General features: G+C 40.2%; 1 protein-coding gene across 1 annotated transcript; it reads left to right on the top strand.

The window, feature by feature from the left end:
* The first annotated feature begins 8,224 nt into the window (after nucleotides 1-8,224).
* On the top strand, nucleotides 8,225-11,112 carry LOC149144162 (uncharacterized). Its single transcript, XM_089452050.1, has 3 exons — nucleotides 8,225-8,555; nucleotides 9,701-10,379; nucleotides 10,491-11,112. Exons 1-3 carry the CDS (start codon nucleotides 8,225-8,227, stop codon nucleotides 11,110-11,112), a joined length of 1,632 nt encoding a protein of 543 aa, XP_089308176.1.
* The last annotated feature ends 353 nt before the right edge of the window (nucleotides 11,113-11,465 follow it).

Genomic DNA, 11,465 nt, shown 5'->3' with positions numbered 1-11,465 from the left:
CAACATCGTAGTGAAAAATGTTTTGATGTAGGTGATTGGGTATTTTTACTGCTACATCTCAAGCAAGCTATTTATGAGAAGGAAATGTTGGCAATACTACATGCACTTCAGAAATGGCGACCTTATTAAATGGGAAGACACTTCAAGGTAAAAATGGATCATGATAGTCTTAAATACTTTTTAGAACAACTATTATCTTTAGAAGAACATAAAAAATGGGTCACAAATATATTGGGTTATGACATTAACATCATTTATAGAAAAGGGAAGCAAAATTTTGTTTCAAATGCACTCTTAAGAAAGGATGAGGATGTGGAAGCATTGTTTTTTGCTATTTCTATTATCCAACTAGATTGGATAAATGAAGCAAGGGATGAATAGAAGAAGGATGAAGAAGTATGGCCACTCATTCAAAAGTTGTAGAAGATCCCAATTCAAACAATATTTCCAGAACTTGAAGAGGAAGGAAAAATCATATTGGAACCTAGAGCAGTCATAGAAACAAGAACCCAACAGCTACGAAATCGATAAATTTCAGAGTATCTCATCAAGTGGAAGAACTTACCCACTAAAGATTCGACATGGGAGGACAAGAATTTTATACAGAAGCATCAAGAACTACTCAAGCATTGAGGACAACACTTTTTGAAGGAGAGGGGCATGTTAGGCCCCTACACTACCATTGTAACCCCTTATTGTTATTAGTACAACCCCCTTATTATATTGTTGTGCCCATGTAGTCCCCATATTGTTATTATTGTACCCCATAGAAGCCCACTATTGCTATTATTGTGCCCTTACATTATTATTGTTATGTCGGCTCTGATTATATTATGACCCCTTAGACTCCTATATATAGAAAGAAGGTCTTGTCATTTGTATCATCCAAGAATTGTTCATTTGTGTAATTTAAAGGAGGTTGCCCCCTCGAAGAGGCTGAATTATAAGGCGTTGATCTATCTTTTCTATCTTTTTGTGAGCTGGTTTCATAACATCTTATGGGATCCTTACCCTTCACATTATCTAAAGCCCTGAACATTCATTATGTTTTTGTAACCCTAATGTAGAAATTTTTATCAATAGAAAATAAGTCAAAAGATTTTGAAAATGACTTAATTCTAAATCCAAAAAACTGAAAGTTCTTTGTAGACTCGCAAACTTTAACCATTTCAGAATTTTGAGAAAAAATCCCCCAAAAAAATTGTTTAAAGATATATTTTTTTCACAAAGAAAAACATTTTCTTTAGGAAGATGGAGTGAATTATAAATTTAGGAAGATGGATTTCAATTTACCCGCTTGAGAAACAGTATCATAATTCTTTTCAAATCTTGATTATTTTTCAACATTGGCCATGCCACTTGCAATAATGTACTCCACTAATGACCTTGAAATAGGAATGCATGTTTAATTTACTCATGGCAGTGGATTACAAAGCAAAGACCTAATTCTCTATGTTCTCTTGGCTCACCAACCTAATGGTCTCATTATTACACAACAATGCAATGCGAACCAAAAATGACACACAACACCCCAAAAACCCTAGTAGTCTCATGGAAAAGCTAACTAACAAACTCTCTAGGCCCAAACCTTTCTAATTCAGCTCCATCATTACTTGAGTAGATTCTCCCAAGAATTTTTTTGGCGAAAAAAAAGTTTACCCAAGGATATTCTATAGTTTACCATAGTTTATCATAAGATATTTTGGAGTTGTTATTTAATTTGAACTGGGTTTTTCCTGCCATTCTTGCTACTATGCGCACGCTTCCTTCATTTACATGGTGAATCTATGTGTTTTCCTCTACACCTCCTTTTTTTGCACACGATCTCAACAGTCCAAAAGTACCTCCAACAGACACCCAACACACACTTATGGCTCGTCCCGAGCCACTCAACCCTTTTCCTACTTCGATTCGTTTGATAACTTATTTCTCTCACAGTTTGATCTATTTCTAGAGGTGGCCTTGCTTCTTTGATGTCTTTGAACTCCATCTCCATACGGAATGTTGTGCCACACTCCTCCTCCTAGAAGAGTGTGATCTTCTAGTGTTATTTCTAGATGTCATTCTTCTACTTCTACTCCTCCTCCTTCATTAGCAATATTTTCATGTTTGATAGGAATTAGAAACTAGAGGGGGAGTGCATGGCCATCTAATTGGATGCACTCCAATTAGTACACATTTCCTCTAGTTTGGCTCAACTTTTGTAACTTCTCGTTTGACTACCAAGGGTGGGGTTATCCTTTGGGTGTAGAACTTTGCATGCCAACCCTATGTGCATGCAAAGAAAACCAAATCCTACAATGGAAACCCCCAAAATAGGGACCACCTTGACCTTGCCTTTCTTCTTATTTGCACAACTCTCCCTTGTAGGTAGGGTCAATTTAAACTAATTGATGCAGTTGTCTCCTCCTATGTAAAACACTCCTCATGGAAGTCTTTTTCCATCGTTGTTCCCTTGCATCTTCTATACTTCCATCGGTATCTGGAAAGAAATTGCTTCTTACTCCAAAATCTCCAACGCCTATTGGCTTAACTCTTCCAACAACTTCTCTCCTCACCACTCCATCAACGTGTAGCCCCATATGTCCCTCTCTCGATAATTCCAAATCTTCTCCACTTCAAGCTTCTGCTTTCTCTTCCAAATCTAATATAATTTTCCCTTCCTTTCTGATTCACTAGCCCTCGACACTCATACTTATAAGGAGGATGTTGCATCATTTTCCTACTGTGAAAATATGTTCTTCGCTATTCACTTCACCGCACTTGGATCTGATTCACTACTCTCTTAATTCACCTTATTCAATACATTCACGTCATCAAGGATGGAGGCGAGGTGTGCGTGCCCACTCTCAAGAATGTCCCACGCTATCTTAGAATTGTCAACCCACCTCATCTCATAGATCCTTGTTTTTTCATTTTATCAGTTGAAGGGATGATAGGATGATGTATGTATTGTTTCCACCCATATCATTCTTGAGGGCGTAGCCCTTGATGTATTTCTTAATTCCAACGACTGACAGTTGCAATGATGAGATTGTCCCTTCATACTTTATGAACTATCTAAAAGATCTATGTACTCCACTATGGTACCCAGCATCAATATTGTCAGAGACTTTCCTCAACACTACATTGCCACCCTAACTTTTTTCATGTGCAACAAAGCCTTTGCACAACATATGCATATTGGGTGATAAATTTCAATAATGAAATTTAAAACAAACTACTCTGCAACACAAATGTAATTGTTAACAGGTACTACCTACTTATGTACAACCTTACAAAGTAAAAAAAACGAATTTATGGTTATGACTTAATAGAAGATCGGTTGTCTCAATAGATTTTTAGACAGATTCCATTCACGTATCCTTAAGAGGGTTCATCATGAAATTTTTCCAGTTACACAACACCTACATATATAATAACTCTAATCCTATATGGACCCAACCTATGCATTTGAAACCTTCTCAGGTTCTTTAGAAACTTGTTATCATAGAGTAACACCAAATCCCCTGCCTAGAATACCTTTTGTTTATTGCACCTGTCATTCCAAGATTTTTTCAAGGCCTTCTGAAATATTTGGTAGAACACTACAAGAAATCAATCTTCTTTAATATGCAATAGTTCCTCCATTATGCATGTCAAGGCTCCCTCCTCTATCATTTTCATGCATGTCATAATGTACAAACTGGGCGTGAGAAATTCCATTAGCATTACATCTTCTTACCCATACACTAGTATTAACAATGTATGGCCTGTTACATGCTTGCAAGTGATGCGATACATGTAAAGGATAGTTGGAATATGATGATCCCACTCATCCTGAATAACATTGCAAATCTTTGTGAGTACATTTTCCAAGATATTATTAAAGGCTTCCAATGTGTCATTACCTTGTGGGTGATATGGGGTGCTCTTTTGATGTTATATCTCAAACTCCTATGTTAAGGTTGTTATAGGCTTATTTAAAAAATGTGCACCTTGATCGCTCATTGGGACTCTAGAGTAGTATTACCTTCCAAGGAGAATATTATGATCAAACATCTGGGGTTGCAATGGGATCACCCCTATTGCTAATTGTTGCAAACTTGTACATGGAATACTTTGAAAAGAAAGCCCTTGAATCATACCCTTTGAGGCCAGCTTGGTGGAAGCGATTCATCGATGATACCAATATAAAATGGATTCATGGTAGGACAGAGTTTGATAAGTTTTTTATGCACCTTAACTCTATCTTTCCCAAAATATAGTTTACTATGGAGCTAGAGGAGAGCAAGAGCATCCCATTTTTAGATGTACTTATCATCAAAAAGGAGGATGGCTCCTTAGGGCATAAAGTATTCAGCAAGTCAACTCACACAGAAAGCTATCGTACCATCACTCAACCCAAAAGTTTGGTGTTCTTAACACTCTTTCTATTAGATCCCTTCAATTTCTAACTCTAAGCATCTAGACAAAGAGAAGAAGCATTTATCTTCAGTATTTAAGGGTATAGGCTATCAAGAAAAATAAAAAGAAATTAAAAAAGCTATAAAGAGAGCTAAAAGAAGGGTGTTGTCTCAGGAGCCTAAGGCTCAAGACCAACCTTAGTGTGGTAGAGTTTTCCTACCACATATTCAAGGGTTGATAGATAAGATTGCCAAAACCCTCAAAAAGAAAGACATAGTCACATAGTTCTCAACACCTAGAAAAATTAAACAAGGTATGAGGTCTGTAAAGGATAATATTGATAGACAAAACTCAAGGGATTTTATAAAATTAATTGTTCCTATGGCAGAAGTTACATTGGTGAAACAAGTCGTTCTCTGCAGAAAATACTAAAATAACATGGAGCAGATATTAAAAATGGAAGGTCTCGTACTTCAGCCACTGTAGAGGATTCCTCAAAAACTAAGCACCATGTTTGTTTGGAGCAAGTGAAGAACAATATCAGAGGTGGAAGATTAGGGAGGCTCTTGAGGGGTCTATACATCCACAGAATCTCAACGAGGATAATGGTATCGAGATCAGTGGAAGTTGGCTTCCCTTAATCAGAGAGATCAGGACCACCAACACATTTTAGGTATAACTTCTCAGGGATTTGTTTCCTCTCCTATCCTTGAATAATAACATCTAATATTATATTAATTGGATGAACAGGGGTTTAGATGGACGAATAAGGGTTTTTTGAATTGGTTTCCCGCGCGGTGGATCTTGGCGGCCATGGATGAGGCTCCGGAGATGGATGTTGTGGGTCAGAAGCCTCTGAGGTCTGTAGTTTATTGCTATCATTACGTCGTGAATGGATTCCAGTCTTTGTGAAGCGCAGGAGTGGCCTCATGAAAGTAAGTCGGTGGATATAGAACTTGCGTTTGAAGACCTCCTCGCCTATTGGGGACATGATGTGTCTGAGGAAAACTTTCTCTATTACTTTCCGAAGAATACAGTGAAGTCAGGTATTCTTGATAGGGCGGTGGAAGGAGTAGTGAAAAAAGGCGCCCTTGAATGGATACATGAAAAAAATCTGATGCTGAAAGGAATGTTTCCCAGCTTGATAAGGTCCATGTCCAAAGAAGAGGCTAGAGGGGAGTCGAACGGATCCAGAGAAGAGGGACAAAAACAAACCCAGGTCTCAGTTTCGGTTGTTGGGGTAACTAGGATGGCCATGGAGTCAAATGAAGTTAACATTTTTTCGTCTAGAAGGCGTTCTGGGCTGTTTGAGGTAGCAGAGGGAGAAGCTAAGACGGAGGTGGTGGGTGGAAAGAGGAAGAAGTCCAAACTCTTCAGAAAAAAGGAGGAGAGGCCTAGTTGTGTTTTTGGAGTGGATATCCATATAGACCAGGCGCTGGAAGCCTCAAAAACCTTCTTAGTTGTCAGAGTCCAGGGAAGAAAGTTCTCGGTTGCCTTCATCAAGGATTGGGCTCAGTCTGAATGGAAAGATGCTCCGGGTCAGCCAGAAGAGATCAAGATTCTTGACAAAGGTTGGTTCTGCATTTGGTTTGGACAAAAGGAGCATGTCGAATGGGTGTTGGAAAAGCACTGGAGTTTAGGGAAGAGGCCTATCTTATTCAGGAAATGGATGCCCCTTTTCGATGCCTAGAAAGAAAAAATGGAGGAGTTTCCAATCTGGGTCAAATTACCGGGTCTTCCTATTCAATTCTGGATTGACTCGGCCTTCTCTTCAATCGGAAACACACTGGGTAAGTTTCTCGACACAGACAGAACTTATTTACACACTCATGATTGGAGTGCTGCCTGCCTTCTAGTAAGTTTAAATCCCAGAGAAGGTTTGGCGGATGCTATGCTCCTGAAGTATCGTGGTCTAGAGTTTCCTGGACTATGAAAACCTCCCTTTCAGATGTCATCGCTGTCATTTTTATGGACATCTAGCCCAGGAGTGCCCTCTTGGACATCGTTGTCGTCGAAGGCAGAGGAAAAATGGGAATAATCTGGAGGAAAAGAAAAATCAGAAGGAAGGGGCTCAGATCAAGGAGTTCGAAGTTTTGGCAAGCGTTCAGGAGTTGGGTCCGGAGCATGTGGGGGAAATTGGAAATGAACAGCCTGGGGTGGCAGCTAGTGAATCTATATCATTTCTGCCTTCTTCCTTTGGTATCTCAGCAGTCTCTGTAATCAATGGATTGAACCAGGCTTGTTCACTTCTTCCCCAATCCTCTTCATTTCGCTCTTCTAATGCTCTTCCTAGTTCTTGCTATGATGAGGTGGGTCCTCTCAGACAACTCTCAAATGATATGCCAGATCTGAAGATGGGACTAGCCCCATTAGACAGTGTTATAATGACCATCCCATCTTCTCCTATTCAGTCCTCTGTCCCCATGGTTCACGCCTCTTCTCTTCCTCCTGGAGTTGGAGGCCATGAACCCCACTACAACCTTAGACCTTTAGCCATCAGGAAAGGGAAAGGCCCAGTTGTAGGAGGTCTGGAGTTGGATGAGGGGTCAATAGGTCCGAGAAAGCTAAGAGGAAGGAAATCAAATCTGTCGAAGGCACAGTTGAAGGTTGTCATTGATATTGCTGGAGGGAAACAGATGTCTCTGCCAGGGGTGCTTAGAGCAAAGCAGTCACCCCCTGAGAGTTCTAGATGATCATTTTATCCTACAACTGCAGGGGTCTAGCTAGTCTACCCAAAAAACTAGCTCTGAAGGAATTGGTCAGGTCCAACAAACCTGATATTATTCTTCTCCAAGAAACTCTTGGGAAGGGGGAAGAAATTTCAGGTTGTCTTTATAAGCTTCTATCGGGTTGGATTTTTCATGCAATCAATGTGAATGGACACTCAGGAGGAGTGGTTTTGGGTTTTAACATGAAGGTGTTGTGTGAGATCTCCTCCTGGGGATCAGAAAAAGTTTTGGCTATGGAACTTTTTTCCAACGAACTATGCATTCCCTTACTTTTCCTCAATGTCTATGGTCCTGTCTTGGAGCGGGAGAGGTTCTGGAACTCCTTCTTCACAAAGTCTTTCTTGGCACACCCAAATCTTATTATTGGCAGAGACCTTAATTTTTCTTTGGGGTTGACTGAATCTTGGGGGGTCAATGCCAGAGCAGATCCCCTTTTTGAGTTCTTTCAACAGAAACTAGCCTCTTCTCCCCTGGTGGATGTTGCCCCTTTAAAGTTGCGCCCTACGTGGAGGAATCAAAGATTAGGAGATGATTGGATCGGGAAGAAACTAGATCGATTCCTGATAAGTGATTCGCTGGCAGAAAATTTACAGGTGTTTAGACATTGGGTTGGGGATGGTGGTATTTTGGATCATTTACCTGTCTTCCTGGAAGGGAAGGGAGATCTCACTAAAGCGGGTACTCCCTTTAAATTTAATTCTTCTTGGCTTTCGGATGCCTCCTATACTAGCCTCTTCCATAACACTTGGAAGAAAGATGTTTTTAATGAAGGTGAGAATTGAAGTTAGTTTTTAGTGGACAATTTATTAAGGATGAAGGCTGCCTCAAAACATTGGGCTCTCCAAAAGAAGTTGAAGGAAGAAGAAACCATGAATCTAGTTAACTCTGAACTTTCCCTCCTTGAAGATCCAGATGGAAATGGCTATGGTATAGTAGAGTCTCAGACTAGAATTCAAGAGTTGGAGATGGAAAGAAAGAGAATTCTTCAGCTCAGGGAGCAAAGCTGGCGTTTAAAAAGTAGAGCGATTTGGCTGTAGGTAGGGGACAAAAATTCCAAGTTTTTTAAGAATTATGCCAAAGGGAGAAAAAACTCCAATACAATCTGGGAAATGAAGAAAGACAATGGTAAAGTGGCTTGTTCTTTCGAAGAATTGGCCTCATTGGGGGTCAATTATTTCAAGAATCTTTTTAAAGCTCCAGTTGAAGTTTCTATTGCAGAAGTTATTAGGGTTGCCCATATTTTTCTAAGATTCATAGAGGAGGAAGATAATGATTCCCTCATGGCACCTATTTCCAAAGAGGAGGTTGAAAGCATTCTCAAATCGATGCAAAGGGACAAAAGCCCCGGCCCGGATGGCTGGACTGCTGAATTCTTCCAGCATTTCTTTGAATTCATTGGAGATGAGTTAGTGGCTGTCGTGGAAGACTCCAGGCATTCAGGTTCTATCTATCAACCTTTCAATGCCACTTTTCTAGCACTCATACCCAAATCAGATCTTCCAGTTTCTTTCGGCGATTTCAGGCCCATTTCTTTGTGTACTTGTGTTTACAAAATTATCGCTAAAATTATTACTGTTAGGCTAAAACCCTTCCTTTATAGAAACATTTCCCCTGAGAAATTTAGCTTTCTAGATGGCAGACAAATTCATGAAGCTGTTGGAGTAGCTCAAGAAATGCTTCACAATCTAAAAATTGGAAAAAAAAAAGGAGTCGTTGTGAAAATCGATTTATCTAAGGCTTATGATAGAATCAGCTGGCTGTACCTTAGACTTTTGTTAACTCATCTGGGGTTCAGATATGAATTTGTAAGATGTATTATGAGCTGTGTTTCGTCTTCATCCATAGCTGTCCTGATTAACGGTGCAGCCTCTTGTTTTTTTAGTCCTGATCGTGGCCTTCGCCAAGGTTTCCCACTCTCTCCCCTTTTGTTTTTGCTGGTAGCAGATGGTATCAGTCTCTTTATCCATGAAGCAAAAAGACAGGGGACTCTCAAAGGAATCAAAGTTGCACAAAATTTCTGGGTCACTCACCTCCTCTTTGTGGATGACATAATCCTCTTCAGCAATGGTAGTCTCGAGGACTGTAGAATGCTCAAAAGGATCTTAAGTCTACTGGTCTTTGCATAAATGAGAGAAAATCTACACTTACTTGCACAGGTTTTTCTAGAGAGCTGGTGCGTAGAGTGGAATTGGTCCTGAACTTTGAAGTCAAATTGCTGGAGGATTCCTTTAAATATCTGGGGTTCTTTCTAAAGCCCGACAATTACAGGATAAAATATTGGAATTGGATCCTTGTAAAACTGGAATCCAAACTGAAACATTGGAGTTACAAGTGGCTTTCCAGGGTTGGCAGGCTCGTTTTAATTAAATCTGTCCTGTTGGCAATCCCAGTCTACTGGGCTAGTCTGACATGGGTTCCCAAAGGAATTTTAAACTCAATGGACAAATTATGCAACAGATTTCTGTGGGCGGGGTCCAAGTCTGAGAGAGTTACCCCGTGGATCGCGTGGGACAAAATAGCTCGTCCTAAAGAGTGGGGAGGCTAGGGTATTAAAAACCTCGCTTGTTTCTCCCAATCTCTTGCAGCAAAGTTAGCCTGGAGACTCATTTCCACTGAGAATCTGTGGACCTTTGTGTCTAAAAGGAAATATATTGATCCTCTATCAACGCTAGATTGGATCAGACTGCCGCAAAAGTCCTCCAAAAATTCCTCGGTGGTCTGGAAAGCAGTGGTTGCATCTGTTAATATCATAGAGAAGGGATTGGCCTGGAGTGTGGGAGATGGAACTCAGATCAGGTTGGGTAGAGATCCCTGGATAGGCTGTTCAGAGAGATTTTCTCTATCTCAGGGGTTGGTTTCAACTTTAAAAGATAGGGGTCTATACACATTAAATCAGGTGGCTGATCCTCGAGCTTCCACCATCTGGAGTCAAGGGTGGTTTCAGGGAAGAGATTTAAACTTGAACGATGAATGGTTGGAGGAATGGGACTGGTATAAAAGGGACCTCCTCAATTCCTTAGTCAGGCTCTCTGATTCTCCGAATGAGCTTAAATGGGTCTTTGCTCAGAATGGTTTTTATTCTCCAAAGTCGGGATACAAATGGATGATGTCTCAAAATGGATGGGAGAATCCGGCTTGGTGGGCTAAATCGCTATGGAAGTTAAAAGGGCTAGCTAAATCAAAATTGTTCTTCTGGTGTGTCCTGCTTCAGAAAGTTCCTACCTGGGATTTTCTTCAAAGAAGAGGAAGGATTGGTCCTGGCAGGTGCCCCCTATGTAAAGACAATGTCGAATTAGTTCAACATCTGTTCCTCTTTTTCCCATTTAATTCCAACCTATGGGTCGAAATGTTAAGATTGATAAATGTTCCTTTTAGGTGGGAAGGGCAGGGGCTCTTAGATGCTTGGCAGAGGTGGTGGAATGAATCTTCAAATGACAGAGAAAGAACCATTCCGTTACTCATCACCTGGTGGATATGGCTAGCTAGGAATCAAGTTATCTTTAAGGATTCTGTCTTCCCTATTGGAAGACTCGCCGCAGAAGGAGTTGCCATTTATGAAAGTATTCCTGTTCATCAAGCTCTATCTTCTTCCAGAGCTGTTTGTCAAGAATCCATCAGATATTCTATGCTATGGGCTTACTTTGACGGGGCCTCGGATATCAATGGCCGATGTGGGGTAGGCTTGATTATCCACTTAACAAAGGAGAAGGTTGTTCAAGCTTCAATTGGTCTGGGACAGGGCTCCAATAATTTTGCAGAATTGAAAGACTTACATCTCCTTCTCTGTTGGCTTATTCTTAGAAATGTGAGAGAAGCTCATATTTTCGGTGACTCAATGAATGTTGTGAATTGGTTTAATGGGGCTCAGCACTGCAGCAATCTTACTCTGATTCCCCTGCTTAAAGAAGTTTCTTGCCTCAGGAGTCGTTTCATGGAGATCTCTCTCAGTCATATCTTTCGGGAAAGGAATTCCAACGCGGACCGCCTTTCCAATTAAAATAATAATAAATCTACATTTATATATTTATATATTGATTAGAAGGCTTCTGAAAACAGTCAGTTCTTTCCATTAGATCCCCTTCAGGCCTTTGGGATACGTACTACTTTCTTATATTATATAGTTTGAGCTTGCTACTTGTTGGCATGTTGGGGTAAACAAACTTGATGTGTTTTTTTTATCTCGTGGTTGGAGTCTATGGAATAAGAAAGAAATTTGATAGCTTGACAAAAGTGGTAGAGAAAAGATTAATCTCTCCTACCTTGATAGAACTGGTGGTTAATATCAACACCTACAAGAACTTTGTTGTGGAATATTATCAAAACTAATAGAAGGATATGAAAGAGTGTACA

Source organism: Pinus tabuliformis, chromosome X (genome assembly GCF_031772625.1).
Source record: "Pinus tabuliformis cultivar Carrire ecotype Pingquan chromosome X, CPIR1, whole genome shotgun sequence".
Lineage (NCBI taxonomy): Eukaryota > Viridiplantae > Streptophyta > Pinopsida > Pinales > Pinaceae > Pinus > Pinus tabuliformis.
This window is presented reverse-complemented; position numbering and strand designations above follow the sequence as displayed.

Bases quoted from the DNA above. Each gene is read 5' to 3' on its own strand.
- LOC149144162 (XM_089452050.1), top strand. From the start codon at position 8,225: ATGAAGAAAGACAATGGTAAAGTGGCTTGTTCTTTCGAAGAATTGGCC. The intron at 8,556-9,700 runs GTTCTATCTATC...AATCTCTTGCAG, and splicing joins GGAAGACTCCAGGCATTCAG to CAAAGTTAGCCTGGAGACTC. The intron at 10,380-10,490 runs GTGCCCCCTATG...TGTTCCTTTTAG, and splicing joins GGAAGGATTGGTCCTGGCAG to GTGGGAAGGGCAGGGGCTCT.